The following is a 26,554-nucleotide window of genomic DNA, read 5'->3' on the forward strand; positions in this document are numbered from 1 at the left end:
ATAACACAGTTACTTTTAGAATATTACCTTATGTACATACACACTTTATTTCTTTGTTGGCTGTTGTGTTGTAGCCCGAACTACTTCTTCATTCACTAGACTTTTAGGATATTACTCAATAGCATCAATGATATTCTGTCTCGACATGCTTATTTACACTGACTTCATTGGGAGATAACAAGTTGTTGGAGGTAGTTCCTGTGTCCAAAGGTGACAAACATGTATTATAAAGCAAACAAAGTTTATTAAAGGAATGCACTCAAAAAGCTCGAAATGATTTAGTGTAGTCACTTTAATCAATCATTGAAAAATTAGTTCAAACAATAGAAAGAACGTTATTCGTTCCAACTCAACACTGAAGTCGAATAATAAATACAATTACCTAAAAATCTGAATCATTATTATCAGTCCGGTGATAATACCTAGTACTCCAAATTTGTTAAATGTAAAAGAAGGACCCTTAATAATATTAAATAGTATTTATCGTGTTTTTTATTTTTAATCTCAATCAACAGATTTAATGAACTAGTCCAGTTTTACTATGCTATTATTTAACTTCAGTACAATACAAACCAACATGTTGTAACTGAGAATTAATAAGTAGTATACTAAATCATGACGTATTTAACTACATGAAATGTAACATGACAGAATCCGTTCCATGTTTGTTGTCATATGAAGAACATAGGGAGTCTTCGTTGCAAAAAAAGAACAGTTAAACAATATTGCAATAGAAGACGGAACCTCAGAGAAGAATTGAAACAGCTGAATGGTTATTCAAAAGTTTATTCATCATTAGAGTAGGTGCCGACCTCGTTATCTCGGCAAGCTGGAGGTTCAATAAAAGTGAGGTTGTCGGGTGAAGTTTACGGCTTGATAATTACAGGTCCTTCACTATGGAAACAGGTTTTGAAATACTACCTTCCACGCGCGACCTTTACTTCCTTGAAAACAAGGAACTTACCGTTCCAAATCTGCGGTAGTCCACACTTTTTTCAAGTTTGATCATTTACTTATATATATTTAACACAAACATTTTAGATATAGTATACTAGCAGTTGCCCGCGGTTTCACATGCAGTTTTCTGGTGAAAACAGGACACTATATTCACGTATTCTTTTTCTATCACAATTTAAACTCTCCTGAGATAATTGATAGTCATTCCTTCGTGAGCCTCTAGGGTTCAAAATGTAAACTAATTTGATTATAAAGAATGAAATTCTGTCTATTTAAATTCGTTTTCTGTCTAAGATATTTCCAATGTTATTGTAGAGTTTGCCTTGTGCCCTAATCAAGAAAATGTATACGAACAAAAACCAACTTCGATCATAAAGTGTCTTCTTTCGGCTCTTAATTTACTTTCGATCTAACCAGATTCAATTACCTTATGAGCAAACATTCACAGCTTTTTAAAATAAGGTAGTTTTTATAACAGCGTTTAAATAGTATTTCCAATGCATTAGATGGTTTATTGATCATTGGTGTAATCTAAATTTAAAATTAGATAATAACTTCGTCTTTGTAATCTGCATTACACTACTGAGCAAGCACTTTGCAATAATAATTTTCTAAATTTTTAATGTAAACAAATGTTTTTGCCTCTTTGATGAACTTCAGTTGAAAGTATTAACAGCAGGTCACTCAGTATTATGTGTCATAGCGCAGTCTGGCGGATACAATGTAGTCATCCAAAAATCAACAACTGCTTAGAAATTAAAAATTAACGAAAAAACTTTTTCCAGTGGACCAAATTTTGAATCTAAACCATTCTCAAATCCCCTTCAACACTCACAAAAAATTCGTTAAAATCGGTCCAGTCGTTTAGGAGTTCAGTCACATACACACGAACACAAGAAATATATATATATATATATATATATATATATATATATATATATATATATATATATATATATATATAAAGACTTTCTCTTCTTTACAAATAATAATGAATTGCAAAAGGTGTTAGTAAGCGCTAATTAGAGAACGGCTGGACCAATTCGGCTAATTCTTTTATCAAAATTTTATTTGAAACCCAAGGAAGGTTTATAAGAAGAGAAAGATAAGTTACCTGGAATATTTTGGAACTCGGAAAAAATTGTAGTGTTTCATTATCGAAAATTTAACTGACACTAAACACTAGAAGTTGCGGACACTTTCCGATGAAGTTCGATAAATAGGCTAAAACATTTGTTTACATTTAAAATATTAATTTTACAGGGCTTGATCAGTGTGTTTATATATCGATGTGTAATGCAGATAGCAAATCAAAGTTGCTATCCATCATTTACTTCAGATTGCACCAGTGACCAATTGAATGCATTGTAAATATTATTTAAACCCTGTTATAAAACCAGTCTTAATGAACAAAGCCGTGCATGTTTTCACATAGGGAACTCCAAACTGGTGGGCGTCCTTGACATTGTGATATGACATTTTAACACTGTTTAAGGAAAAATAGATAAATGAACACTAACATGCCTCAATGGCCCACTCTTTCCTAGACTACAGTCCAAAAATAACAAGACAGCAACGTAATACATCATAATCGCTTATTTTGTTAAGTTGCATGAACTGAACAATAATTTTCCCAATATGCCGGAAGTAGATAGGAAGTAGGTAGGATTTCCCCGTAAACCGTAATAGTTTTCTGTCCTACGTATGTATGGAACAAGGCAAACTCAAGTATGCAACTGGAAATACCTTGGATCAAAAATAAACTACAAGACCGGATGTAGTCGCTTTTTAACCAAAGTAGATATAGGCTAAATCAGTACGTACCTGTAACCGTTACTTCTGATAACGTTACTCGGCGGTACTGAGTACAAATACTGGGTACTTGAAATATCAGTATTTCCGTACAGGTAACGTCTTAAATACTAGATACTCTAAATAAGTATTTCAGTATTTGTAACTCTTTAAATACTGGATACTTGAAATAAGTATTTCCGTACTGGTAACATCTTAAATACTAGATACTCTAAATAAGTATTTCGGTATTTGTAACTCTTTAAATACTGGATACTTGAAATAAGTATTTCCGTACAGGTAACGCTTAAATTGAGTATTAATAAACACACAGTTTTGTAAATGCTTTGATTTAATTAATAGTATTCAAAAGTACAACTGAATTATGTAATAATGAATAAACATAATTTATTATTATTAAAAAGTGTATACTTTTTGAGATGTAATTAATGAATTGTACGATAAATTGAACCTCTGCTTCTTTGAATTTAGCCCAATGGACTGTTGCACTGGGTATTTATTAAGATTACGAAAGTAAAATTCTATTATATATAAGACATTTTTAATTTTTTGGGTGCGTTTTTGGGACATTAAAACAGGTTTGTTTTATGAAAACATTAAATGAGCTCTCATTTGAAGTAAAAACATAAAATATCTAATCATAGTTTACATAATTAAACACTTTTAACTCAATGTATTATATAAAACTGTTGAGTTTTCTTTAAAACAATATATTTATTTCTCAATAACTTATTCAAGAATAACATACTGACACCGGGGTTGGTAAGTGATTTACATTGTGAAGTAGCAATATTTTCCAGTTGGAGTGTTACGATCGCGATATTTATTTTGTATTTGTCAGCCTCAGATCATTATTTCAGTATTCGGTATCAGTAAGGGTATAAGTACTTCAGGACTATTAAAGTAATCCGTACGAGACAATATTTGTTTCTTATGACCATATGGAATACTAGATACAAAGTATCTGTCATCAGTATTTATATATATTATATATATATATATATATATATATATATATATATATATATATATATATATATATATATATCTAATATATATACAACCGCATGTGTAACTGACTGACTGACTCACTCACTCACGTATACTAATTCTAACCTACTTCCAGATGAGTTAGAGACTTGAAATTTGTACACAGATAGCTTTCCGCGTGTAACCACCAGGAAAATCCCGAAAAGTGAGAATTTTTCATTTTCAACCCCTCAAAAAATTCCCAAAAAATCGCGCATTCTTCACCCCTGCAGGCATTTTTTGTAAGCCCGATAGCGGGCGAACCGTTGGAGCTAGCTCGGATCTGACGGAAAATTCATGGTCAGGAATGAAGTGAAACTACAAAAAAGGTCTAATGACTTTTTGCTCTATCTTCCATGGTTTAAGCGACAAAACGCTCGAACATTTAAAATTCCAGAGATTTTTTTTCGATAAAAATAATGTTTCAAGCCCGATAGCGGCCGAACCGTTGGTCGTAGCTCAAATCTGATTGACCCATCAAATTAGCAAATTGCGCGATCTACAGAAAAAGGTCCAGTAATCTTTTGCCCTAATCATCTCGATTGGTTTGGCCGAAAAACGTGATTATGTACAATTTTGTTGTAACTTTTACGCGAAACTTTTGTTTTTGGGGTCGATAGCGGGCGAAACCATTGGTCGGAGGTCAAAATAAGACTAACGTTTTATTTAGGAAATAAGATGACCTACAAAAAAAGGTCCAGTGACTTTTTACTATATTTCCCTTAGTTAACGCGATTAAGTGAAAAATATTGGACATTTTCGCCTAAAAAAATTTACATTCCGGGCTTGATAGCGGCTAAACGGTTGGTCGTAACTCAAAACAAATTTTAAACGGGATTTAGGAAATCACGTGATCTACAGAAAAGGTTCAGTGACTTCGGGGAGTTGGCTGAGCGTTAGCTAAGCGGTCAATAGTAGATAGGGACAGAGGAATATTTATTATGTTCACAGACACAATACCCTCTAAAAAAGGCCCAAGTGTGTCATTAACCCCGGTAATATTAACCCCCCCCCCGGGGATTTCCTGGTATTGACCTGGATAACCTCCTGTACATTCAACCCCCTGATGTGTTAACCCCCCTGGTAACATTAAACCCCCCCAGGGAATTTCCTGCCATGACCTCATGTCCGAATTTTACCAGTCACCAAATCTCTTAAACCCCCCCCCCCCTGGGAAGATCCTGGTATGACCAGAATAACCCCCTGGAGACTTATCCCCCGGTAACGTTAACCCCCCCTGGGAATTTGTTCATATGACCAGACAATATCCTGACGAAATTAAACCCCCTCTTGTCTTAACCTCCTTAACATTAATCACCCACCCAGGGAATTTCTCGCCTTGACTAGATAGTCTCCTGGTGATATTAAACCCCCTGTTCGACTTAAAATACTGCCTTGAGGTCGGTTTTTATTATGTTTTATACTAAACAATTCAAGATAGCTGACCCGTGCAGACTTTTCTCCCGAGCTCATTTCTGGCTAAACCATAGGTCCGTAGATCAGATCTGAGGGCACAAAATTAAATTTCCAACAAGAAAGGTCCAGTCACTTTTTGTCGTATCTCTAACGGTTTAACCGCAAAATGCCCTCAAAGTCAAAAGTTTTTTACGAATCCGAAAAAAATCTATGAAAAAGGTCAATTTTTAAATCCCTTGTCATTTACTTAATGTCCGACTTAACCAGTCACCGAATTCCGCTTATCCCCGAATTTGCAAGCGTTACTTTGGGGGCCTGGGGGCGTAGCCCCCAGCGAGCCGAAGGCGATGTCCTATATATATACAGCCGCATGTGTAACTGACTGACTCACTCACGTATACTAATTCTAACCTACTTCCAGATGAGTTAGAGACTTGAAATTTGGTACACAGATTAGCTTTCCACGTGTAACCACCAGGAAAATCCCGAAAAAGTGAGAATTTTTAATTTCAAACCCCTCAAAAAAAATTCGCAAAAAAACGCGCATTTTTTTACCCTTGTAGACATTTTTTGTAAGCCCGATAGCGGGCGAACCGATTTTTGAGCTAGCTCGGATCTGACGAAAAAATTCATAATCAGGAATGAAGTGAACTACAAAAAAAGGTCCAGTGACTTTTTGCTCTATCTTCCATGGTTAAGCGACAAAACGCTCGAACATTTGAAATTCCAGAGATTTTTTCGATGAAAATAATTGTTTCGAGCCCGATATCGGCCCGAACCGTTGGTCGTAGCTCAAATCTGATTGACCCATTAAATTAGCAAATTGCGCGATCTACAGAAAAGGTCCAGTGACTTTTGGCCCTATCTCCATTGGTTTGGCCGAAAAAAACGTGATTATGTGAAATCTTTTTGTAATTTTCACGTGAAAAGTTTGTTTTTGGTGTCGATAGCGGCAAAAACCATTGGTCGGAAGTCAAAATAAAACAAAGGTTTGATTTATAAAAATGAGGTGATCTACAAAAAAAGGTCCAGTGACATTTTACTCTATCTTCAATGGTTTAGAGCCGTAAAACGTGATTATGTTGAAAAATTTCACTCAAAAAACTTACCTTCTGGGCTCGATATTGGACAAACCCCTTGGCCCTAGCTTAAATGTAACATTTTTTATAACTAGCTATTCATAGGATCTAAAAAAAAGGTTCAGCAGCTTTCAATCGTTTATCTTTACGTAAGCCTGATAAATGCTCTAAATGATAAATTCTTCGTCGTTACTTTTAGGGTGTTTTAAATTTTTTAACTATAATTAGTGCGCTTCATGCTGGTTCCAGCTTCACATTTGTATTAATACGTTAACGAGTGACTAAAACCCCCCTCCACGTCGGGAGTGTTAGTGTGGCTGAGCGTTAGTGAAGTTTCAATAGTAGATAGGGACAGAGTGTTTTTTTTATTATGTTCAAAGACACAACACCCTCTAAAATAGGCCCACGTGTGTCATTAAAACCCCTTGTAACATTACCCCCCCCCCCCCCCCGGGAATTTATTCATATGACCAGAAAAATCCTGACTAAATTAAACCCCCTGATTGTGTTAACCCCTTTAACATTAATCTCCCCCCCCCGGGAATTTTCCTGGCATCATGACAAGAGAAAACCTGCTGAGCAAATTAAACCCCCTATAAACAACTTAAAAATAATGACTCAGGGTTGGGTTTTTTGTTATATTTACACTAAACAATTCACAATAGCCCACTCAGTGCAGTCCTTTCTCCACAGCTCCGTACTGGCTAAACCAGACGTCGTAGCTAAAATCGGACACCGAATCGAAAGATAAAATTAAATTTCCGACAAGAAAGCTCCAGTCACTTTTTCTCGTATCTCTAACGGTTAAGCCGCAAAATGCCCTTAAAGTCAAAACTTTGGTTAAATCTGGAAAATTCAATAAAATGGGTCTTCTTTTAACCCCAAGAATCCCTAATCTGATGATCAGACATAAACTTTCCCCGAATACCGCTAATCCAGTTAACGAGTGAATACACCCCACATTAGAAATTGGCTGAACGTTAGCTAAGCGTCCAATAGTAGATAGGGACAAAGTGAATTTTTATTATGTTTACAGACACAACAACCTTCTAAAATAGACCCATGTGTCATTAACCCCCGGTAACATTAGCCCCCCCGGAAATTTCCTAGTATGACCAGATAACCTCCTGAGTACATTAAACCCCTGAAGTATTAACACACCCCGGGTAACATTAACCCCCCCCCCCCCCCCCGGAATTTCCTGTCATGACCCCTCAGGTCCGAATTTTACCAATCACCAAATCTCTTAACCCGGGGGGGGCCCTGGGAAGTTCCTGGTATGACAGATAACCCCAGATAACATTAACCCCCCCCGGAAGTATCTGGTATAACCAGATAAACTCCTGATGCCTTGACCCCTGGTAACATTAAACCCCCCCCCCCGGGGATTTCCTGGTATGACCTGATAACCTCCTGTACATTCAAACCCCCTGATGTGTTAACCCCCCTGGTAACATTAAACCCACCCCCCAGGGAATTTCCTGCCATGACCTCATGTCCGAATTTTACCAGTCACCAAATCTCTTAACCCCCCCCCCCCCCTGGGAAGATCCTGGTAATGACCAGAATAACCCCCTGGAGACTTAATCCCCCGGTAGTTTTTACGAATCCGGAAAAAAAATCTATGAAAAAGGTCAATTTTTAAATCCCTTGTCATTTACTTAATGTCTGGGGGCGTAGCCCCAGCGAGCCGAAGGCGAGTATATATATATATATATATATATATATATATATATATATATATATATTCACTTCGAGTGTATAAAAGCAGAATTGCTCTGTTATATCAATTATTAGACTTCTTGATATAAAGTTCCTTTATATATATATATATATATATATATATATATATATCTCGGAAAGAATCCGATATACAACGATTACTCGTTATTTACGCCGATTACAGCTGCTGTTATTAGATTCAGCATGCACTATCTTAGAGTATCGAGTCAATTATACTTCCGACACTAATAGCGAGTTTGCCTTCTTCCCGTGGTCAAGAAAATATGTTAAAATGTGTATATTTATGGTCGTTTTAATTTACTCTGGTCTTAGTATTATTCGTTCCAAAACTGGTTTTGCATGTCTTCCAATCAAGGAAATAAATATACATACATATACAATGATCTGAGAAGCCTACTTTTTCAAAAGACAACCTAAATAGGTTTCATAACAGTAATTCAAGTATTCTAAAAGTTAAACTATATAGTCCCTTATCTTTGCACTGCTAGTAGTTACTCGCTTCTATGCACGCAATTTAGGAGGCGTTGCACGGAGTTTACGTCCGCTGCTAGTTCGAGCGAGTTATATTTCCGACGCCAATGTTGAGTTCGCCTTGCCATTTCAAGAAAATAAGTAAAAAAATATATAATTGTGGTAATTTTAATTTACTTCGTTCTTAGTATGTTTTGTTCCATAGTTGATTTTTATTTGTTTCCCGATCAAAAAAATATACATCATAGATCAGAGAAGCCTATTTCTGTCAAAAGAAATCTGAGAGAGGTTATATCATTCTTTACATTTATTTAATTTTTTATATTTTACAAAATTTAGAGCTGGAGATGATTGTACATTAGTTCAAAAGAAGTCCAGCGAAATTTCATCTAGATTAGTGTTTGTTGGCGGCTTCAAAGGGAGTCTTCGGAGTCACATTCTGACCTTCTCTTCTTATGTTTTAGAATAGTTTCTAAGATAGATAATTTACTTGCCTAATCGCTGAAATCTATCGGCTAAAAAGATTATGACTACTCGTTTGACAATTTACACACTATAAATGTATCAAATTGAAAATAATAAACCATTTTTACACATAAAAGTTGATTAAACTTGACAAGCTCATTCAATTAATAGCTATTACATAACTTTAGAGACCAAGATGGGATTTTTCGCTGCTTAAAAGACCAGTCGGGTGTAGCCCGAAGGGATTTTCGAAGTAAGAATAGGCCTATATTCGTCCCAGGAACCGTAAGAATGTCCATATAAAAATTCAGTACAATCTTTTTGAGTAGTTTACGCGTGAAAATAAAACAAGCAAACAAAGGCACTTTCGAATTTATAACATTATTATAATGTAATTGAAATAATTTAATGAAATAAAAGTGTATACGAATAAAAGTACTCCATTCGCTTCTTTGAGTCGTCTTCTAAGAATATAATGAGCTTGGGTTAGTGGCGGAGTTAATTTTCTTGGACAAAAAATTTGCGTTACCAACACACCCTACACAAACATTGTTTTCGAGTTTCTTGAACATCGCTGTTCTACCATAGAGTGACAACAAGAATACTATTCACAATTCCAATAAACTATATTTTTATTTGTTATAAGAAAATGCATTATTATTTTTTTGAATCACCGAATGATCAAGTAAAACATCATCAGTGACTAACAAAGGTATTAATGTAATGTGGGAATATGACTTTTATTGCTTCCTTTGAAGGAAATTCTTTAATAACGTCATCAAAGTTGATGGCATATAGCATTTCTACATTTGCATTGAATCTAGTCAGGCTTGGCAATCGGTCATCTGTGGTTAAAATACGGAGGTTGTTTTAACTCTCTTTAAAATACTGAATGTCCTTTCACCAGACATATTTGTTGACACCATAGATGAAAAATGTTTTAAAGCTTCAACAATGTTAGGGAGAATGTTGTCAGTGTTTTTGTTGCTTAATATGTTACAAGAATTTGCTAGGCAAATGATGCTCTTTTACATTTAGATTATCTGGGTTTACAAATGCCTTTAAATGAATAAGTTCTCGAAGATCTTAAGGCAAGGTCGGTGGGATATTGTTGGGAGCTCTATCCAGAATTCCTTCATTTGTTAAAGTAAACAGTTTTTATAAGACACCAAAGACTGATTGTGCTCAAAATAATAGAGTATTTATCATAGCAGCCTTACCTTTGTATAGCCTTTGTCTCATAATCAATCTTTCTTGTAAACCGTGTTTATATTCTTTGAGGGATCTACATAAATAACAAATAACTCCAATGCCAGTGTTAATGTTTTGCTTACTGCACTAAAGCGTTCCGATTATATCATGCCTAAACACAAGCAGTAAAGCTCAGCGCCAGTGTACTTTTCCATCCTTCACATCACAGCCACTACTTAAAACATACAGTTAATTTGCCATGGTGAGTTATATCGGGGGTTGAATCAACACTTATTGAATAGGATTTGCTTTCTTTTAACTCCTCGACAATTTTTGAAGTGGTTTTATTATACAGTATTATAATAAACTCATTGCTCAAAACTTTTCTCATGTTGTGAAAATGTTTGGTATTTTTCCAATCATTATAACGTTGAACAAATGCATTTTCAGAAGTAGCTGTATGTAGATAACTTTGCACTGTACACACTAAAATCAGCCTTTAGTGTTTGAATACATTAACAACTCTCCTTTTTGTAGTTGTCCATTTTGTAAACAAGTAAATAACATAGTTTTTTTGTTGGCACACCTGGTCTTAACTGAATAAATAACGGCACTTGGTATAACCGTTTCACTCAGACTACACCTTCAGATTCACGATCACTGCACGATCACTGCTGTATAATACAGACAGTTCACACAACAAACACACACTAACAAACGTGTGCTGTTACGTCAGTGTACGGGAGAGCGGGATAGATTCCAGCGAATTCCTCGAACTAACGATTCCAAAAATATGCCGTTATACTTTCCCTACCCTTCTACCGTGGTGTCACCTTGTCCGTACCGTGTTCATATGCCTTATTTCACTTAAGAGGGCCATTTTAATCGTTGTTAACTTAGTGAAATATTTAATTATTAATCAGTACTTGTAATTTACTAGTTAATTATCGTAACTTGTTAATAATTATAATTTAAATATAAACGTAAGTTTTACATGTGTTTAGTGCGCATTTAATTCCTAATTTTTGGTAACTATTATGAGGTGGCCGACTCTTTTTTTATTTGTGTTCATCAATGCTGAAACAATATGACCAGTTATACTATGCAAACATATAATTGTTTCAATTAAAGAAAATATACAGTTCAATTATACCAATTTATTGTAATTACAAATTAAATACATATTGTTTTATTAAAAAACTTATGTAAGTAATTTACAGTCTAGTATATGCAATTTTTTTAGAAATGCGTGAAAAGTTATTTCCAGGGAGCCCTGACAGGCGGAGTGCGCAATCCTATCGCTACCTACTTCACTCGTGAGCTCCACACAGTAGTTCTACTGCATACATTTAATATAGTTCAGTTACACTAGTGTCACAGGTCCAACAAAAACACTCACTAGTAACTAAAATACATTAACAAAACTTGTGTAGCTACTTTTTCAATTTACTTTTTGCACCATCGTGGCTAGACTCAGTATAATTTGGCAATAACATAACCTCAAAATAATCAACCGACGTGAACACATTGACTATATATAATAGTTCAGCGATTGGTGGAGGGAGGGATGACTGGGCCCATGGAGGAAACCGCGCGGCGCGGCGTAGCGCTTTTGCAGGTGCCAGCCACCACAGTCATAGTCAGTACACTCTACACAACGTAAAAGTCACAACTCACGAACCATTGCACGGCATCTGACCGGTCCTTGACATCGTCAACCCGTAAATCGTAGTTAATACGGTATAAAAAAAATTATTGCTGATGAATTTTAATTATTGTATTTTTTATTCTTGGTAACAACAACAAAAATTGAGGCCCGTTTTGTAAATTCGCCAAAAAAATTTAGTGCTAGTAATATTCCCGAAATTCATAAATTCTCGATAGCTAAAAAGAAAACTACAAATTAATAGCAAATTAATAGGTAAACGCAATAATTACGTTGTTGTTAAATAAAACACAAAACTGAAATATATTTTTAAAGAAAATTATAACTGAATGAAATTACTGGGAATTTATAATATTTTACATCGAAATCACTCAAATTAATAGGTCATTGTGGTAATCATGTGATAAAATAACACAAATACTCTTATATGTTTCACAAATATTATTATTGATTTAATAAAAACATCAGAAATGTAACTAGGGTTTAAAATATTGTAAAAATGTAATTAAAAATACTAAAAGGCAAAAGGTTTAATGGGTTATACAAATCTTTACTTTCCACATTCAATCTTTTTTTAAGTCCCTTAGTCACTGTCACTCTCAATGTCCATTAAATCTTCTTCAACATATACAAATCGAAAAAATCATTGTCAACATTACGTGACTCGATCTCATCATCTTCAATCTCAAGGATTTTCGACTTCCATCTATCCTCTTGTTTCCTCTGGATTACCTTGTAATTGCTTGCTTGTTTCTTTCTTCTCCTGTTTTGGAAGTGGAGCATTCATGAACTTTCAGTTGTAAGAAAGAAATTTCAGTTTTGCTGCTCGCTCAGGTGAAAGACGGTTTTTTTTCTTGGAAGGCGTCCAAGAAAACGTATTAAATGTATGTTCTGTGGTAGCTGAAGTTACTGGTGTCTCCAATATTGTTATGGCTACATCTGCCAAGTTATCAGTACCTCTCAACCCCCTCTACCACGAAAGGGGCTTAATCATTTTATCTTTATTGCCCATCCCTTCCCAAGGAAAGTTTCTTGAAAATAAGTCTTATCTCCGTAGTCAGCTAAACTTTCTCTTAGTTTTACAAAGTTTGAACCCAACTGCCGAGCACAATCACGCAAAACCTATGTCATTTAGTAGTTCTGAAGAGTCAAACAAATTTACCTGCAGTTTAGGGTGCAGCATAAATGCTGCGAGATCCAATCCCATTTTTTTCTCTCAATGAACTTCTCCATGACTTTCTTTTCTTCTGACTGCATGGGTAATTTTTATAAGTTTCCCTTCATACTTTTCTCTAGTTCATTTAATTTCCTGACCACTCTATGTATTTGTGGGTTATTTAATTCAATGGATGTGATAAGATCAACAATTTGCCTTGGATGTTTATACATGAGTTCCAAGGAGAAATTACTTATTAAAAAATTCTTGGTTTTTAAATGCTTGAGTTTTTAATAATGGTTTAGGAAACTAAATTTATTTAGTTCTATCAATTACCAGGATATTTTTTATACAGAAAATTAGTGCATGGAATGATTTTTGGATTAAAATAAAATGTATTCATTTACTTAATTAACCTAGTTTTTAGGGTAACTGTTATTAAGTTTTTAAGCAATCAACATTTCCTAAATTTAAAATTATTGGGAGTCAAAGAAATATTCCCGGCAATATTCTTATTTCCCTCCCACTGGGAATATTCCCAATCCACATCACTATCTATAATGATTAATTTTTCAATGATTTTGATGCTTTTTGGACGCCTATAAATTGTGTGTAATGATAAATAGTAATTTTTTACCTAATTGAATTGAAACTTGATCGTTATAACTGATAAATATCTTATATTAAAGCTAAGGCACACTCAAGTGTCTATGTGTTCAGTATTTAACTTTACCATAAGTGGGGAAATTCAAAATTTATAAGCTCAGAAATATTTATAAAATGTTAAAATTATCTCAACCATGAACATAGTGTTGGGACCAACAATGTAGTCTTGCCATTAATCTGAATTGACTTTGTGTTGGGGATAACTTAAGTGGACCTTATCCTTTGCTTATCCCTGTAACTATGTGACATCTTAAGAGCTTACTAAGAACTTTACTCACTGGGATCAAGCTTTTTTTCTTCTTGGCAGTTTCAAACAATATAAGTGCATGATACTATCCAAGATAGCCACCACATTTTAAAACATTTTTACTTTTTTAGTTTTTATTTTAAAACACTGTGATGAGTGACAACAGACTTCAAACCCAACCAAACTAAATCAGTTCACCTCGGGATATAACTTTTTGTGCTTGTGGTTTATAACTTATTTTTAATCCCTTATTAGATTATATATCAGTGGTTATACTTAAAAAATAAATTTAACATCAAGAAAATAATGTTATTATTAAAAGGTAGATTAATACACAATGTTCTCTTTTGTAAGGTTTTTGTAGTTCGGTTTAGTTTAAGATTAAGGTTGTGACATATTATGAGCAAGGGTTGCTGTTAGAGGATTTAATAATAGGTTAGATTGGCAGTACAAATACCCTCAAATAAACCAACACATATTTTATTTTTGACAACATCTCGTTAAATTGATAAAAAAATTTAATTAACAATAGATTGTGTCAATCGACATATTAAGCACAAATTTTAATACCTTAATTCTTTGAAGACATATTTAATATTAAATTATTCATTACAATTTATTTTGAACTTAATTCATTATAACATTTACTAGTAATTTTGTAGTGTTGCAATAATTGTGAGTTCATGGACTAACGTGAGAAACTTTCTTTTAAATAGCTAAACATTTACATGAATTTACATTTTCGAAATTGTGAACATTTAAATAGATATGGAATTGAAAATGATTAATGAACCCTAAAATATACTAAGTTCTTAAAATTACTTACATTTTATTTCACATCACACTTATTACGCCTAGAGATATTTTTCCGCACACGAACACCAACACTAGCACTCCCGAACCTCGCTTTCCGACTTCCCGTCCTCGACCTCCTTGTTCTTCAGTTTTGATGTTCTTCTCCCGCCAGCTCATGACCACGCCTCTGCCAAATCTCTCCATCATAATTGGTGAGTACCAATTTTTAATATCAGCATGGCTGCCCCTTACGTCGTCGCACGGTTTTTTTTATATATAAGCATTTCCGCTGCTTAAGCAAGCATTACCTGTTTGTTCACCATCGGCGTCTGGGCGGATGTGCGTATCCACTTACATCCGGAGGATGTTTGTCTCGAATTGTAATACAAGACTTACTTTCCAGCAACTATCTGTACATCGATTCTATGAATTTTATTTTACTAATAATTACATATGTCTTACACTTTAATATAACCGTGTTAAATTGTAAAAATACATTTATCACAACATAAACACTTAACTTTTACTCTATATGCACAACACTTTCTAATTGCTCTCTGAATTTGTGGCAACTGATCACATTAAGAAATATACTAACAAAGAGGAATGCAATAGTAGAACAACCAAATCTCAGACATTAAATACAAACAAAAACCTCTTCAGCAATGTAAGTTAAATATATGTAGAGAATCTAAGAAAAACATTATAATGGCAGCAGAACATATTTATGGAAATGCAGTAGACATAATTTTACAGGACAAGCAAGCTTCTTGGTAGTGAGTATGAGGCGACGGTGTAAGCAGTTTTGTGCACATTTAGCAAATAACCTCTTAGACCTTGTTCTCTTAAACCAAGAAGCTTAGAAATTGCTCTTAGTGCCAAAAGGACCTTTGCACTGTTTCGGGAGTGACAGGATGGGTAAGGTTGGGGGTAGGGCCACCTTGTGTCAAAGTCCATGAGGAAGGAGTTTGTGCATTAATCTCAGTTATGTCTCCTGGGAAGAAGGGAAGGCCAGCATTGTACCAGCCTCTCCAGTCAAAGCAGGCAGGGGTAGCATCCCTTCATGTCAAGGATAGCAACAGCCTTTAATACTCCAACAGTTCTCCCCTAGACTAGACCTATCAATATACACATGCACCCTGATATCTCGACATTTGCGGTTAGTAATGTACCATCCCTAGGACACTTGTAAGGTTGCTCAGTTTTAAATGTCACATCAGTTTTTGCTGTACCCAATGTAGGTTCAACAGGAACATATAAATCATCCAAAAGTGAACTCTCCAAGCGATCCCCCTGCAGTCAAAATTTTGACATTGAAACACTCATTACAATGTCTACTTATTTAACTGTTTAAACAATTAAATAAAAATGCCTCCAAGATTTTAAAAATCAATGTAGAATGTGTTCTAGTAAAGCCCATTGTAATTACATTGATTTAGATCATTTGGCACTGCAGTACTATATAAGATATGACAAACATCAGGAAAGATCCAGAAAACACTACCTTGCAGACAGTATTGTGAACTCATTGAGGAGAGCCCATTGTAAGCCCATTGTAATTACATTGATTTAGACCATTTGGCACTGCAGTACTATATAAGATATGACAAACATCAGGAAAGATCCAGAAAACACTACCTTGCAGACAGTATTGTGAACTCATTGAGGGAGAGGTAGGCCTGCCCCTACATGTAAACACAGACTCAGCGACGCTCCGCAGTTTTAATTAATTTTAAACGGTTTTTATTACTTGATAACAGTGTTTGACTGCAAATTGGTGATAGTAATGTACATTAATGTGAACTCAAAATGACTTGGACGGTTTATCTCATCCGTAAGCAATTTTGTTGACGTACATAACCAACTGACTAACAAGGGTAGACTTGTACACAACCACACAGTCGACGTTTGACATGACTGGGAGCGTCGCGACCCATTAACAAGCAGTAATCACTACTGATGTCAGCTCCTGTGGCAACACCCGGTAGCGTATTAATCGTCTAAGCGGAAGATCCCTGGTTCGATACCTGGCAACGGAGTTTCAGTTTTTTGCGTCGGGAAAATGTTCTAAATAATTTTAATCCTTGCATTTTATACTGTTATTTCTTCCATATTTTATTGTTACTGTATTATACTTTTATTGCATTTTTATCCATATATTTATATATTTTATTTATTTATCGACGATGAATTTCACTGTTGAAAAAACTAACTGGAAACCCCTGTATTATATTCAACAACGTAAAATATAGACAATTAAGAACCCTGAGAAATGGTGAGATTTCTTGGCGCTGCTTGCTGGGGAAGAAGTGCGGTGCATCAATAAAAACCGATGCGGATATAACAAGAGTAAGTGTGTGAAATGTAAAACACACTGGTGAGCACGGAGTCACCATGCGTTCCCTCTTGTCTCCGCTGACCAAGCCTCGTACTGTGGCCGCCTCGTCATCCTCCATTCCACCCGCTTCAGCTGCAAAGACGTCTGCACCCTCCACACCATCGACACCCGTCACGCCGTCTGCGCCGGTCTGCTCCACGCCCGACCCTGGCCTAGCACTGACCGACACCACACCTGGCCCTGGGGAACCAATAAGCGTAGCATCAGTCTTAGGAACACCTGAAGACCCAGTAGCGGAGGTTTCCCGGCTTAAAAAAGAGGTTACGCGAAAAGCGAGTTTAAAAAACTGTTGGATCACACCATCGAATCCGACTCCCGACTACTTGAATTCACGGACCAGATATTTCCAGTGAATAATTCGAACACGCTCCGCGTCGACCGGACCGCCCGCACTTCCGCGACGGTGGACCGCGGCGTCCAGTGCGAGTCAGAGCCGTCCCTCAGCACGCGAAAAGACCCCGCGCCCGATTCCTTGGACTTCAGTGCGCAGTGCGATTTGCAGTCAACCGCGTGTGCACGGTGTGCTGAGAATATTGATATTATTTGCAGTCAGAAAACAACAATCGAGGTTCTTCAGGCGGAAAATCAATACTTAAATCAACAGTTGACAGCAAGAAAGGACGCAGATGAAAATTCTAAACAGCCATGGATTAAAGTGACATCAAAAAAGAAAGTATCTCCAGCTGAAAAAACTCACTCTCAGGTGTTTTCAGTAAAAAATAAAAAACTGCCTGCTCATAGACAAAAAAGAAGGAAATACCCTGAAATCTCTAACTCAAACCTCTCCAGCCCGAACCATCCTCAAAACAACAATTTTAATCCTCGCAAAAAACTGCAGACTTCCCTTACCCCGATCCCCCACCTCCGCTCCATTACTATTAGAGGTGACAGTCACGCCCGTTACATCGCGGGACTTGTCGGGGACATGACCGGCTCTCCGTTCTCTGTTGGTGACGTGTGCATGCCTGGCGCCGGCCTGCTGGACATCGTGAGCTCGGGCCACACACCATCTCGACCCGGAACCCACTACGTGGTGTTAATTGCTGGCTCGAACGATCTAGCAGTGGGCAAACAACGCAACATATACAGTCACCTGGAGGCCCACATCGCTACCAGACCGGCCGACACCGAGCTCGCTGTAGTCACCTTGCCAATTAGACATGACCTGGCACCAAACCATCCCATCCAGGACGAGACCGTGCTCGTGAATGCTTATATTGAGGAACTGGCCGCTCGCTATAACATTCAAGTGATTGACTTCAATAAAATCGGCCGTAAGCATTTCACGAGGCACGGTCAGCATCTCTCAATGCGGGGTAAGCGGCTGATGGCTGAGATGGTGGTGGGGAGCCTCCTGGAGCTGAGACCCGCCCCTGCGGGACCGAGGAAGCCTGCGCGGCCGCCGCACGTCACTGCTCCGACGGCCGCCGCCCCTCCTGCCATCGTGCCGGCGCCTGTGGCTGCCAACGGGGAGACAGCCGACACCCCTCAGCATCCCCCAAGACACCAGCATGTCACCTATGCCGAAGCGGCGAGGGGACCGTGTACTCCGGACGGTGACGGCCTCAAGGGACGCTCTCTTTTTTTAGGGACCGCACCTTCAAGCGACGGGGTGGTGTGACCGCCGGTGTAGAAAAACAAACAAAAAATTCAAAATTTCACATTCAAAATACGATACGACTGCTTCACCAAAATTCTCAATCGGCAACCAACAAACTTGAGGAAATTCAACTCATGTGTGAAGATTTGAAAACAGATGTACTTGTTGTAACCGAAAACGGTTTCAACAACAAAAACATACATCTTTGCCACATTCCAAATTACAAATTGGCAGACGTTTACTGTCGACACCACTCCAAAGGAGGGGGAGTTGCTATTTTTGTGAAAAATAATTTCACCTTTTCCAATTTTTCAATTCAAGGAAAAGTTGATCGCGACTTTAAGCAGTTGGTATCAAACTTCAAGGCAGTGACACAACATTGTTGGTCATTGGAATTTACAGGTCTCCCAGTGGAAGTGAAGAAATTTTTTTTTCTAAATTTGAACACTTACTTACAGACTTGACCAATCACAGAAAAGACTTCATCCTCATGGGTGACTTCAATATTAACGCAATGGACAACCAGAATCCAATCACCAAAAGATGTGTGGATTTGTTGAGGTCTTTTGGCCTTGAGTTGCTTGTCAAGTCTCCAACGCGAGTAACGGCAACTACTCAATCAGCTATAGACAACATCATTTCCAACATTCCAGGTGTCGCGGTGTCCGTGGTCAACACAGCAATCTCGGATCACTGTGGCCAAGAGGCTGTAATCAGTGGAAAACATTTCGAAAGGGAGCGCAAAATCACAAAAACAGTAAGAGACATGAGGCCTGGAAACATTGCTCTTCTGAACACTTCCCTGTCCAAAGAAACGTGGAACTTTCTAAATTTAACGCAATCAGTAGAACAGCAGTTTCAAACGTTTAACGAGGTCCTAAATTATCATCTAAATTTGTGCTGTCCTACAAAAACAATCAAAGTTTGTCAAAAAAAGGCAAACAGCAATTGGATCACAAAAGGTATATTGGTGTCGAGAGAGAAATTAAAATTTTTCTCCGAAATCAATAAAAACACTTCGAACGCTGAATTCAAACTCATTTTCAATTGATACAAAAAAACATATAAGAAAGTGATCCAAGCAGCGAAAGCTATGGATGTCTCAAAATCAATTATATCTTCAAAAAATGTTTCAAAAACAATAACAAAAGACAGGGTGATCAAATCAAACTTAAAATTGGAGATGAACTTGTATGTGAGGCTGGGGAGGTGGCGAACGAGTTTAACAGATTTTTCGCGTCTGTGGCTTGCGAGCTAAACCCCCGGCCATTGCAGCCTCAAGTGAATCTTAGGCGAATACATAGTCCAGTAACGTCACTGGCACTGGTACCGGTTTTAGAAGAGCTTGATCGAATCTTTAGACAGCTCCCGTCCAAAAAATCGAACGATATTGAATTGACGTCTATGTGGCTCATAAAGAAATGTTACAAACATATTCTGAGCCCACTAACACATTTAATTAATTTGTCTTTTGAACAAGGAGTATTTCCCTCACTCCTACAATCCGCGAAAGTAAGTCCAATTTATAAAAAGGGCGATCCCTGTTCCACAAATAATTATTGGCCTGTCTCCATTTTGCCAGTTTTGAGCAAAATTTTTGAAAAATCTTTTTTGATCAGAATGCTGAAGTTTTTAAATCAAAACAACCAATTCTCTGAATACCAATTCGGATTCAGAAAAGGAAAATCAACTACCGACGCTGTGGCGAATCTAGTTGAAATGGTTGTTGAGGGTATAGAAAATCGAAATGCCACCTTAGGTGTCTTTCTCGACCTATCTAAGGCATTCGATTGTGTTGACCAAGAACATCTGCTCGACATTTTGGAAACACACGGCATCCGAGGCGTGCCACACTTGTGGCTTAGATCATTTCTAAGCGACAGAACTCAAGTTGTCCAAATCTCAAATCAACTTTCAAACAAAATCCAACTGGACTATGGGGTTCCTCAGGGATCTATTCTTAGCCCAATTCTGTTTCTGCTATATGTCAATGACATTGAGTCATCACTAATGCACGGAAAGGCCGTGCAGTATGCTGATGACACGACTCTCTTTTTCAGTGAAAAATCAACATCTCTCTTGGAAGAACGCTCTTTTGTTGATGTCAACAATTGCGTTCAACACTTCAACAGCCTCAATCTCCAAACAAACACAACGAAGACCAATGTCATCAACTTTGCTCTTCGGCCTGTGGATTCTCGGTGTGGTCCTGCCACCATGTTGGCAGACTCCATACTAGAAGAGGTCTATAGTTCGAGATTCCTTGGAATACACCTTGATCGAGGGTTGACATGGAATAATCAAATTGATCACGTTTGCGCCAAAATATCCTCAGGAAATTTTGTTTTGAGGAATCTAGCCAAATATTGCCCCACTCAGGTACTGATGACGGCGTATTATGGCTTGATTTACCCCCACCTTACCTACGGAGTGGCATTGTGGGGTGCTTGTGCAAACAATCAGTTGATGAGGGTCTTCAGATTGCAAAAGCAAGCGATTCGAATAATCGCATATTTGAAATTCAGAGAGTCATGCAGAGAATCTTTCAAAAGTTTGCAGCTGTTGACCCTGCCGAGTCTCTACATTTTCGAAACAACACAGTATTGTATGTCAAAATGCGTCAAGACAAGTGGCCAAGACATACATTCATATGAGACCAGAGCCAGGGGAAACTACCGAATTGGCCAACACAGAACGGTGATTTATGAACGCCTGCCATCACAAGCAGGAGTTCATTTCATCAACAAGCTGCCACACCGAATAAAAAATGCCCCAACGCCCAAGGCGTTCAAAATTCGTCTAAAACGCTATTTAGCGACACAGGCATTTTATAATGTCGACGAGTATTTGGCAAAAAACTGGGAGACCAGCCAATAGGTATGTCGCCCCGTCGCTGGTGGTAGGATGATTGGCGTATAAAAGGAAATGAATGAAGGTGAAATTGTATGTTTGATTGAGGATTTTGATGTAGAACGGATGGAAAAATTTTAGTTACAATAACGTCATTTGACGCATGCTATACATGTTAACCATGTCTTGGCAATAAAGAAATTTGATTTGATTTGATTTGATTGAGAACACTGTACATTAATAACACTGCAAATAAATAATCATGTGTGCAAAATTAAATAATATACAGCAGCCCAACTCAGCATATAGATGAAAGTCTACATGTTGTGATCAGTCAACAACCAGTTAGAGGCAGAATGATAGCATCTACTCTTGACCCACTGGCTGACATCTTGATCGACCAGAGCCCTATATCATCATCATCATCATCTAGGCTTTGCTGGACTGACAACCCTCTTATATCTCCATCTGTGTCAGCAAGCCATATAAAAAAAGTTTGCATGTAAATAGTTTTTGAAGAAAAAGAAAAAGTGTACTAACTAATTTTCAATTTTATTCATAAGAACAGTTTTAATAGGCATATTAAGTAAAGTAAATTGTATGATAGCACTTCAAATTTTTTTAAATGCTTTTTTTTCACAACAGTATCTACAAAGACAATATATGAGGTTTATCCGGAAAGTAAGACGTTTGGGACTAGCTTGGCAGTAGAAGACTAGAGCTGCCATCCTGAGATTTAAAGATTCCTTCGCTCAATATGCATCGAGCTATGTTAGTCTGTAACTCTCCTACTTCTCTCACAGTGATTAGCTAAAATGTACACCTCAATTGAAAATTTCACCACTTGTAAAGTGGCCTTTGTGATGTGGCTTTTGTTGGCAAGAAAAACTTGATTGAAATCCATCATCAGTTTTGTGACATTTGTGGGAGTGGAATAGTGAATGCAGAGGGAGGCAGTGGAGTACTAAATTTGTTTAAATGATTCACCAATGTTCCAACGAGAATCATTTGGCCAGGTCTAGCCTGGTTACTGATGAACTATTAATGAAAGTCAATGAAAAATTCCTGAAAAGTGCTATTTCATGATCACTGAACTTTGAGAACATTTCACAAAGTTGACTTCATGAAATTGTTGTGGAGAAGCGTGGTTACCATACTTTTTTGTCAGGTGGATTCAAAAATTCCTGACAGACAAGAAAGAACAGCATGGCTTCAAATGTGGTGAAAAATTATCAATCAAAGCTGGTATGGACTTTGTTCAAAACATAATAGACTCCATAGACAAAGGTGAAAACATTAAAGGTATTTTTTAGGTCTTTCTCATGCTTTTGACAGTGTCCCTCACAAAACGCTATTAAACAAACTTGTCCCAATTAGACAATGTGAAAGAGGTGGTTTACTCCTTATCTTATCAAGCCAACTATCCTGTAATATTCAATATGAAACATTGTGATGCCAGGGAGCCAAAATGTTAAAATATTTATTATCTTTTATTCAAAATAATCACAGTTTATTCTGAACTTCAGTTAACGAGAAGTTTACATCCTTGAAAACTGCCAGTTCAGTATCTTTTTCCGCCTACATCTAGTTTGATTTGCGTGCATTATGTAAGTTGGTGAATGTTTGATATAAAAGTGTACAATGTACAAAGAACTATTTATAACAACTAAATGGTTACACTAGGTTCCGAAGAACACCATGCCGGCCAGCGGGCCAGTCTATCAGCCTACAACAGTGAGTTATGAGCAGCAAGGCGAGTGGTCCCGACCAGCTAGCTACCTCAGCCAGACTGTCAGCGGTGGTGTGCGTGGGCCACGCTGCGTGCAATGGGTCCTACTTGCACTGGCTATCTTCTCTCTATCCGCAGGTAACATTCCAGATGAGAATCACTGTAATTATAATACATCTTATTCAGTTCATTAGGTTAAAATTAAATAGAATCATAGTTTGGTTTACTCTAACAGTTGTTATTTAAGTTTCAAAATTACTATAAACTGCACAATTTCTGCATTGTATTCTTTGTAGAATAGGTAAGGTTTTAGAATTAAGACATGTTTTGAAAGTATAAAATATGTCTTTAATTACTTGAATAGTCTACAAAGTTAGTACCATACTATTATAAAACAACAACATATACAACATATATCAAAAAGAAATTTATTAGTGTAACAAAATGGGAAATAACAAACGTTTTTTAAACATCGCTGTTTAGATTTGAACAATCTCTTGAAATACCAAATTTGAAGACTTGTACTAAAGTTATAAGACAAACATAACAATGAGCATCATTATTGTGATTTCCTTGATTTTTTAACAAGCAAATTTGACTTGGGAGTAAAACCAATTGTTTACTATTAGGTCTATGAAGGTTACATTTTGAACTCTTTCATGTTCACTAGAAAGGACTAAATTTTATTATAAATATGAAACAAGTGCCTCTAAACATAAATGTTGTTTTAAAATGTTAAGTTGTAACAGCACCTATATGATTATATGTTATGTCTATTTGGGATTAGTTTTTATTCACTTATCATTATTAATGTATCCAATTTCCAAGAAACAATGCTGTACACCACTACAATACCAGAAATGCTGAACTCTACAACCTTCCAACACATCGTCTGAGGCTTACGAGCGGAAACCTTCGTACATGGGTGTGAAGCTCTACAACCGCCTACCACCTCACATGTTGTCCAAAAGAGAAAAGGAATCGAAGACCGCTCTACATGAATGGCTTATCGAACGTCCATTCTACACACTAGAAGAGTTTCTGCAAAAATCCTTCCCCTAATGTTAATGTATTTATGACACTATTTATAATCCCAAAGATTGTAAATTAAGATATTCTCATTCTCATTCATTCAATTTGCTTGATTTGACCACACTTCTAGATAGGTCATGAATGATTGAGTGAATGGGTTTGAAAATAGATTGGTTTTTTAATGTAATATATGTTATTATGCAGGGTAATATTAGTTTTTATTTTTATTTTTAAATAATTTAAAAATATAAACAGATATAAGTTGATACATTTGTCTATTGGAGTTATCTATTTGTTTAGTAGTTGGCTCTTGTTGTGGTTACATGTAAGAAAGGGCTATTTGGCTATTGATGCTGTTAACCCTACATCGGGTGCTAAACGGAGTTTTCCTCTGTGTATTTTTTATTATTAAAATAGTACTACTTTTCTGATGTTGGCAGTCGTTTCCCGCAGTGTACTTCACGAGCATCTTTTGGGGAAGCGAAACAATAGCCTCCCGCTTATCTTTGTCAAAATCTGTCAGTGTGAGGTCTACTTCCGTGCGAGACTGGACAATTCCTCCGTGAGCGCCCGATGGTGTGTTTGTAGTGCTTGGACGAAATCTCCGTGAGCGCCTTATTATGTTTAGTTTTTATGGAGTAATAATCCGTGTGCGCCTAAATGTGTGACCTGTGATGGTTTCTTTTTAAGTTTTATAATATATTTTATTTGAATTTTGTGAAATGGAGAATGAAGACGAGAGACTTGTCAGTACAGTACCAGGGTGCTTGGAAAAATTTCAGTACTCTTTATGGAGTGAACATTGTCGTTATAAGAACCAGAGGGAAAATGTTTTGATACTTTATGTAGTGTGTAAAAAAAGTTTTTAGTAAAGAATAAATTTTGATTTCCGAGTAATAATTGACATTACAATTGTATATTATCTCAAAACTTGAAGTAAGTTGTTTTTGTAAGAAGTTAAAAACTAAGTTCATTTCCATATATTATTACAGTAGGTTAAAAATGTTTACAATTAATTGCATTATTCCTTAAAATTAATCATGTTGTTATTATACAATAACATTTTTTAAGATTTTGAATTTCTTATTTGGAAAATTCATTACATAAGAGTGTAATTTTTATTTAATTTCTAAAAATGAATATATTACATTGTAATTAAATCAGTAAGAAAATCAGTAAGAATATTTAAACAAATAAAAACAGTTTAAACGACTATGATATCCATTATTCGCTAACCTGGAGGAAACCTCCGTGAGCGCCTGATGGTGTTTCAAATATTAAGCGCCTGATGGAGGGTTAAGGGAGTTCAGAGGTGGTGAAGAAAGATGTAAGGCAAGAAATTGGACTCTTGACTATGGAGAATCAATCATCTTGTGATGGATCTGTGTTTTTTTTTTTCCATAAGGTACTCCATGGGAGCTCAAATCTCAATGTTGATGTTGGTCTCAGAGTTCCAGCATAACCTTTACGATTGGAGGATAGTATTTGTTGAGGGATCTACTGGTCTGTTATCCTGTGTCTTGTTTGGTATCAGTTGCTAACCATTGGCTATAGGTGGTTTATGCAGTCAATTTGGCATTGTGTGATTTATTTCATTTACATGCCTTGACTGTTGCATGTTTTGTTTTTACTTCTTTTTCCATTAAAATTCACAAGTTCAATCTCAAAATCCCTCTTATCAACCACGGGATGTTTGTTAAGGTCTTCAACTGATAAAACTCGTATATTGTCCTGGTCTCCTGTTTCTCACTGGGTATCTTTTAGTCCCTTTTTCCAGTGGGTGAAGCGGCAGGGTGTAGGGTGTTTGGGAGGCCAGATAAAAAAGAATTAAATACGTTTTTGGTAAGTTTGTCTGCAGAAGTTAAAAACTAAGCAATTTCATCAAATTACCTTTCAACATCAATAAACAATACAGTGTTTTTTCTTTCTTTTTTTTAAATTGCAACATTGTTCAGTAATCTAAAGCTTCAGGGACAAGGAAATTGATTGTTTACTCCAGCATATGTTGTTATTATAAATGTAGAACATTCTAAACTCAGTCAGTGTCAGATAATGATAATGATAATGATAAACGTATATTATGCAGGTGTGATCATGGTGGCTGAAGGAACAGTGGACTTCACAGACAACAAACAGACGCCAATGACAGACGAGCACGGGAACGTGAGTCAGCCTGAGTCAAAGACGGGTCAGCTGATCATCACTGTAGCTGGGGCACTCCTCATCATCATGGGCATACTGCTGATTGGTAA

The 26,554-nt window shown here is 36.6% G+C and overlaps 1 protein-coding gene across 4 annotated transcripts in view; it reads left to right on the forward strand.

Moving 5' to 3' along the window:
• The window catches only part of LOC124354008, a 66,538-nt gene that overhangs the window by 5,490 nt on the left and 34,494 nt on the right, over nucleotides 1-26,554 (forward strand). For all 4 annotated transcript variants that reach the window (XM_046804124.1, XM_046804125.1, XM_046804126.1 and 1 more), the window contains exons 2-3: nucleotides 23,225-23,408; nucleotides 26,389-26,550. In XM_046804124.1, coding sequence (XP_046660080.1) covers nucleotides 23,240-23,408; nucleotides 26,389-26,550 — 331 coding nt within the window. In that variant the 5' untranslated portion in view covers nucleotides 23,225-23,239. The remainder of the gene's footprint in view (nucleotides 1-23,224; nucleotides 23,409-26,388; nucleotides 26,551-26,554) is intronic.

The sequence above is a fragment of the Homalodisca vitripennis genome, chromosome 2, assembly GCF_021130785.1.
Source record: "Homalodisca vitripennis isolate AUS2020 chromosome 2, UT_GWSS_2.1, whole genome shotgun sequence".
Lineage (NCBI taxonomy): Eukaryota > Metazoa > Arthropoda > Insecta > Hemiptera > Cicadellidae > Homalodisca > Homalodisca vitripennis.